Below are 7,946 nucleotides of genomic sequence, written 5' to 3' on the forward strand. Positions count from 1 at the left end.
AAATGGTCAATAATTAATTACATGTTAAACCTAAGATCCTTGCCAAAACCATGCAAACTTCAGTTTAAATATTTTAATATGAAAACATAAAAAAATTAAACAAACAGGAACTTACGCACATCTAAAAATATAAATGTAAAAAACAAGATATTACAGGGGCAAAAAAGGCAGAGAATCACTATTTGATTACACAGGAAGATTTTTTTTGTGGTTGTCATCTTACTTCACTCTGTAAAATTCATAGTTTATCGATGCTATAGCTCAGTGTGAGTAGCAGATTCTTCACAAAGACCTGAGGGGAAAAAGAGTTACATATCGTTACTAATGTTTTAAACGGTTACATTTTGTTAAAAGCACATAACTTTTGAATAAATAACAATAAACCAGTGACAAGTGGGTGTCTGAAGTATAATACTGAGGCTTTGATACCAAGCCTGTATTTTTCCTGGATACCGATGATCCATCCCTCTTTAACACAGAGCAACCAGGCCTTTTAAAAAGTACTGTAAAACTACCAGTCTTTGCCCCCTGGTTTCCAGATATGTTAAGTTTAAGTATTTTAGGGGCCAACACGTCTGTTACATGGTATGAATAAGATCCATGCAAACGCATGTGGGGTGGCATCTTTGCAAAATGTTTTAAATGCTATGAAATAATCTGCGTGTTCATTTTAAGTCAACCGTTATCCCATTATGAGCTATGCAATACAGATTCCTTAATTATCACATCACATAAAACATAGATGCATATTTTACTGAAATACATATTTAAACACTTCAAACTCAGGAAACGCCCAAGGTTTCCACAGTGACCTTAATGTAAGCACATTGCATACACGGGTTTCAATCCGTTCTTCAGCTATTTCCACGTACTCGCTGAAATTGACTGAAGTTATGTGTGGATCTCTGAGGGTAGAACTGGGCATATTATGTCCTAAAGTTACATTTAGCAACATTAGTCGTGGTAGAAAATTTCACTATTATGCAATGTGAAGAGTTCGGGTTAATATGAAATTTAATTTGTGTATTGCCTGACTTCTGAGTGTGTTTAATTGTAACCTTAAGGTTACATTAAAATATGGTTTGAATTCATTTTTTTTTAAATAAAAGGAGATTATGGCCCCAATTCTGTAATCAGATCTGCCAGCATGTACCCTTCTATCTCTGTAAAGTCTTACTGAAGTCTGTGCTAACAGACTCCATTGCAGGAAAGGAGCCTAAAACACAAGTCTCTGTATTGACTGTGAATTTCCATTGCTGCATGGTCAAAAACAAACAAAAAAACAGTGAAACTATGGAATTCCACAGTGAAATATCAACACAATACCACATCTATATAACCAATGTATGTGCTTTATTTCATAACCCAGTAAACAGTATCATAACACTTAACCTAGTGGAAATTTAACGTGCCACACATACACAAAACAGGTATTTTCATTGCTTATCACTGTAATATTTTTTAGCTTTGGCAAACTGTCCTGGAGTTTAGTTCTCAGTGAGAACTAGCAACCTAGAAAGTATCAACTTGCAAAACACAACTGTTTGGGTAATACAATTGCAGAAAAAGTCTTTTTAAAGGAGAAAAGGGTTTCCCCACCACCACCCTTGCATAACTCAAAAATGGGTGAATAGAATCTGCTCAAAATTTCATAATTAGTAAATGAATAATTAAAAATCACCTTTGGAATGAGACCAAGAATGGAAAATTTCAGCCAAAAAGAATAATTTTGCAGCGTTAATAGAAGTCTCACTGTTACTTTAATTATAGCTTTCACTGCTAGTGCTTGTATTGTTTTCCGCTGATAAAACAATTGACACTAGACTATACATTAATATAATCCACTGTTGGCTGGTTTCCTATTTCTCATTGGTTTAAATGCACTTTATCATAATTCAGTACAAAATCTGAATTAGAAACCATTGATATGTCAGTGTTCCACAATTATCATTGTTGGGGGCGGGGAGGGAATGAAAAATTTTGGACAACACTTGTTAATTCAGGATACATCAGTCTGACTTTATTTATCAAACACGTTATCCTTTGATTGGTCAAATTAGAAATTTGACCTTCCTGTTTGTAGCTTGGAAAAAAAAAAGGTAATGTGTTTGAGAACTAACTCCTAGACTCTTAGGCATGTGAAAAATTGTAGAATATCTAAAGGCATGTCTAAGCACTTTTGATTGCTTGTCTATGGAAAGGGTAGCATAGAGATTTTTTTGTGTGATCAAAGAATATGTGTGACAGAAAACTGATCTATGGTTACAAATATCAAACAGTTTGATCTTTCTAAAACACTTCACTGAAGTTTTTCCATTCTTTAATCAAACAAGAAACACCAGTGTATTATGAACATGTATATAACATCTAGAATAGAGATGTGACTAAAAAAAGAAGTACTAAACATGTCTTGTGAGTAGTTTCTTCTCAGCGTGCACATGACTCCTATTAGCATCATGTTTATGCATTGAGAGGATATTGTGCCCTTTAATATTTTACCTTAGCATGGATTAGAAGGGATATATTTGATTATACTGATAATAGGACATTTGTTATAGGTTACCAGCATAAGTCACATTCACATCCTTTGCTTTTAACAAATTAACATTATGGAGGTTAAACCAACTATTTTGATTTTCCTTTAAGATGAAATGCATAGCAGTAAAATCAATTATTTGCCCATAGCAAAACTTTATATAAAGTGTGTCCATGTTGGTCACTCTGGTATGATAATTTTTGCACCCACAATGTTTAAAATGGTATCTTGAATTCACACATACAACTATGGATGCAAAGCGCCAAAAGTTGACAGTAAGAACATAAGTCTATAATATTGCTTTAATTTAACATATTAATGAAGTATACCATTGTAATATAGATAAAATATTACAAAAGTCACTTTTAATTCTTATCAGCTGTACTAAGTTGCATATAAGTGTTTTATACTTGGCACACATCTTTACACAATGATTTTCAGAGAATTGCAATTTCCATTTTCTCAGGAGTTTGATGCCAAATTCCACGGAAAATTCAGACAGACATTTTCCTACCACTCAGGTATCACACTTTTCCTCAACCAGCTGCTAGCTGCAAGATTATTTGTGGCATTTTGCTTTCATTGAATTTCACTGGTGTTTAATAAATGTCTTTTTATCCCTTTTCATGGCTTATTATATTAATTAATTTAAAAAACTGTGCATAGTGGCTTTTTTGAAAAAAAGTTTTCTTATGAGTTTTCGATTTTCTTTTTCCTTTAACATAATGACTTTTTTTCCTTGTAAAATCAGATCATACAAAGAATGGCAGATTAATTTATTTCCCTCTGCATTTCTTCACAGTGTTAGAGAGGTTTTCTTTTTAGCGTGACTATGGTTTTTGTAGCTTCTTGAATTTGCAATGGCAACTATTTGCATTGTTTTGCTTATTAAATGGCATCTTATTTGTCTGTGCTAATTGCTGGTAAGAGGAAAGAGTACTAAACTTTTTCCCCTTCTGCAAAGAATTTTTGATATTTCCTCAGTCACGCAAGTTCCAAGCCCTGCTCTCCCTACTCATGTAAACAGTCACCTACTTCAATGGGGATGCTCATGTGAGTAAGACTAACATGTAACAATGAGAATCTTTTCCACTGTAAATTAGGGAATTGTTTTATCAAAGTTATAATGTTGAATGAATATATGCAGCAAATATGGTCATACAGTTGAATTTAACAGCCCAACAAAATGATTGTAAAAAAAAATTAGGGCATCTTGTTAATGAAGAAAGATATTTCACAATAGGTTGGTTTTAAGCATAAATATTTTCTGTGCAACTTGGCCTATTATCTAAGGTGTACAAAACAGTTATTTTACACCAGGTTTACAGGCAATTGTGACAACAGCCAGCAAGGTGAAGAAAGCTACTCAACTTATTTGTTTACGAAAAGCATATTCATTATTGTTTTTCTACACTGTCCTTTCGAGGTCTTTATTTTTACCTCTAAATTGCCTTTTTCTTTAACAAGCACAACAGCAAAAACAATACTGTGCATTTTGAAGGAGCTGAGGTGTTTTGAGAATTATTTGTGCTAAACTCTTCATCTACTGATTATTAAGACCAAATATAGCTCTATAACTACAGCATAAATTATTTTTTTTAATTGAAACATTATTGGAAAGTTCTATTTTTTAAATGATTTGTCTGCATAGCTGATAAAAAGAACTTTAAACTTTATAATAATGGATTTTTCCAGCCCTCTAGATCGAACTTTTTCAGCATATGTTAAAATACACACTAACATGAACAAATTCTATATACTTATTTCTATTAACTTCTATCAAATCAACTTTAGTACTTTTATTGTATGTGCTACATATTAAAGACTTTGAACCTTAAAACACATACTAATATTACAAACATTGATTCTAAGATCAATATTTCAACGCATATTCTATCACTTTTCACTATAAAAAGCACATCCAAAAAGGATGGTCCCGCCACATTTATAATTTTACGATACTAAGTGCATTCAATGATGTGCTTCTTGGTTTTAAAAATGATTACATAAAATAAAATCACATTGAAAACATGACCAACAAATAGCATAATGTATGAATTTTCGTAATAAATAAACTAAATGTCATTTATCAAGGCATTTTTTCCTAGTTTCAAAGTTCTAAGAGGCATTACATTTTTGAGAGGAATATATTTGGCATAGGAATGCCAATGTATTTAAATGCATTTTTTCTAACAAGCATCTATAGCATGACAGCAGTTTTAAAGTTTTAAGCAGAACTCCCCGCTGATGTCTATGAAGAGTTCTGTTCACAAATTGATGGATGCATGTTAATTCTAGCTTGTAACATGAACTATGAGCAATAAACAATTAAACTTAAAAAAAAGGTCGTTCCCCCCCCCACACACACCCCTCTGTTTTATTGCAAGAGGTTATTTTCATTCCTTGCTTTGGGATGGCAAAACAAATACACAGAGTAAAAATGTGCTGACCGTGTAACACTAGGAGAAAAACACACTTCATTAGATGTGGAATGCTGAAATTATGCTACGTTCAAATGTGCAAAAGAATTAAAAACAGATGTTAAAATCTTTCTTTCAAAAGAACCATTTTAAAAATAGTTATGTAGTGCTGTTGCTTATTCAGCTAACACTTCTCCTCCAAAGTGGTTTGTTGCACCCAAAGCAGTACACTAGGTTTCGGGGTGGGGGGAGGGAGAAAAAAATGCTGTAGAGAGAGCACATGTTACATCAGACACAGTACCTGATTTTTCACTGCACAGCTTGTCAGCTAGATAGTCTGCCTCTTGGGCGATAAGTGAGAAAATTTCATCTTCATACTCTTCTATAATACTTTCACACTGTAAGAATAAAACAGGAACATATATATTATATATACATACACATACACACAGAGACAGTACCACTCCAGCAAAGAAATAAACAAGATTGCTAAACCAGAACTGTAAAGTAATACAGTGGAAAGGGGAACCTTATTTTGGTTTGCACTTCCTGTTTTGTACAAACAAATGATTGCCTGTTAATTTTCAAAATATTCCTTAAGATTTAACTATATGCTCTGTCTGGTTGTCTTTTTAAAAATACACGAAGTAGGATAAGAAATCATTTACAAGTCACATTTTACTTGCTTTTGAAAGAACACCTTTCAATGTCAGTCACTATATTCATGGAATAGTCACTCAAAAGTTAAATTAAATACTAATCCATTTCATGTTAATACACTAATATTCACAATGTGCAGATAAATAAAGCTGTCTGATCAAACTAATGCATCTTTGGTTTCACTACAGATAACAAAATTGACAGTAATCTACCAAATGGTCTCTTTTCAATGTTTTAAACATTTTAAAGACTATCAGTAATTTGACTTAACTTATAGAAAATGGATTTCTGATGTTCTGAACAGGGTTCAACACTACTGCTGAGGCAGAGTCTTGGTGGAGTGTGTCTAAAGAGACATTTTGTTCTGAAGAGCTGTATTATCTACAGTTATCTTTTGGCAATCCTGAGCACATATTACGAAGGACAGAAAGTACTTTCCCAAAAGCCCAGACTATGGTTTAATCATTAAACAAGGGTAGAAGCCCCATGAAATGGATTGCAATTAAAAAAAAATACACTAAGGAAAACTCTGATTTAAATAAAGAAGTCATAACTCTACTACAAAAAAAATCTCTTGTATTTCTCGAAAAATTAGCTCTAGAATGTGCCATTGCAAGAATAAGATTTTTTACCTGTTTTAAGTCAACATTTCACAGCACTCAACATCTTTGAAACTCAGCCATTACCTTTACTTCTCAGTGAAAATGCAAGTCACTAAATGTGCACGCTGGCTTAATTTCATGGATTTAATAGTCTCACAACATTGCGTTTGTGGTGAACTGAATACATGTGGAATCATATGCAGCAAATCACTGCCCTAGACACTCTTTTCTATATTGTGTGTTTCCTGACACTAGAAAGATACTTAATGCATAAACAAAACAAAATTATATGATGAAACTGGCACCTAAACATTTGTTTAACTCAGCCTAAGCCAGCATTCTTGAATTAGCTCACAGAAATTTGTCTCCATTCAACAAGGCCTAAAGAAAAGATGACACCCCTCCTCCTTCTTTAATCCAACTATAAATATTAAAATTACAGTAGTATTAATTTGGATTTTTACCCAACACCATAACTCCCTATTTCCTGCACAGAAATTAACAAATATACTTCCTTAGTAACACTGATTTGTATTTAATCACTTACAAAAATTCCCCAAGTAAAACATAATTTGAATTGTTCCAGTTTGGGAAATTTGTAACATGTAAACTGAGAACACACAGTATAATCCATGGGTAGTTCTTGCAAGTAAAATGCCATCTGTTTCTAAATAACATTATAAACCACATTATTATTTTAAAACACTTAACGCGATACTGTGACAAGCAAATACAGAGCATATTAGAATATGTTATTATTAAAACAATTTACTATATGCACGAATTTAGTACTTGAAGCTATATTTATCATACAGTAAAGAGTATACACTAGTAATACTTTAACATACAATGTTACCAATTTGTTATGTTAGCTTACCGCAAATTTCAAAGGTTTGTAAGCATCAGAATAAAAATAGAATTTTTTAAAATCTGCATAGATTTTCTCATCTTTCCTAGGAGCAAATCTCTTGAATGTCCTTTTTTGGGTTTGAGGATCCACTTGCAGTTGGTAATCATTCATTCTATCACATATATTTTCCAATACTTCCGTTAAGTAGGTCTCTGACTTTGCTAAAGGAACCTAGTGGGGGAGGAAAATGGAATTTTCTTTTCTTATTATACATATTACCAAAAATAACTTTAAGAGATTGTACCTCTATAGACCGATGTGTCATAGACAGAGAAAAAGAATCAGTGCATATCTCTTAATCTGCATAATTGTTGACCCATATTATATTACATACATAATTAAAAATGTCAGCTAAATCTAAGGTGACACTGAAAAATAAAACATTTACTCTTGCATAAAACATCCCCTTTATACTGAACCAATTCTAGAATGCAGTTATCAGATTTTAATTTGTAAACATATTGTCATTCAAAAAGACATATACCATGCAGCAAATAAATAGAGACCATAGACTACAGTTGATATTTTATCGACATAACCATGAAAGATTTCCTAAGTCACTTTGTTTCTTTAGTTGAAGTAGAGTTCTAGAAAGTCTTTTGCTTTCACTTGGTCTGTCTTAGTTGCTGTTCGTCAACTCAGATGCAGCTGTTTAATACCTCCCAGGGGTTTTGTGAAGAAAATAATAGCTTACAAAATTTAACTTCTCCCAGGTTCTACTATTTCAGCTTTATTTTCGAACAGCTGGTCCATGTCTTTGTCCATTCCCTTTCCTTCAGAATTAAGCAAGAATTCAGCAGAAACATTTAGACACTACC

The 7,946-nt window shown here is 32.7% G+C and overlaps 1 protein-coding gene across 1 annotated transcript; it reads right to left on the bottom strand.

The window, feature by feature from the left end:
• Positions 1 to 218: 218 nt before the first annotated feature.
• On the bottom strand, positions 219 to 7,679 carry CNPY1 (canopy FGF signaling regulator 1). The gene is made up of 4 exons (XM_024198929.1): positions 7,613 to 7,679; positions 7,096 to 7,299; positions 5,258 to 5,354; positions 219 to 292 (listed from the first exon to the last, which is right to left on the bottom strand). Exons 1-4 carry the CDS (start codon positions 7,613 to 7,615, stop codon positions 255 to 257), a joined length of 342 nt encoding a protein of 113 aa, XP_024054697.1. The 5' UTR covers positions 7,616 to 7,679; the 3' UTR covers positions 219 to 254.
• Positions 7,680 to 7,946: the final 267 nt, after the last annotated feature.

This window comes from Terrapene carolina, unplaced genomic scaffold (assembly GCF_002925995.2).
Source record: "Terrapene carolina triunguis isolate 2854851 unplaced genomic scaffold, T_m_triunguis-2.0 Scaffold111, whole genome shotgun sequence".
NCBI lineage: Eukaryota > Metazoa > Chordata > Testudines > Emydidae > Terrapene > Terrapene triunguis.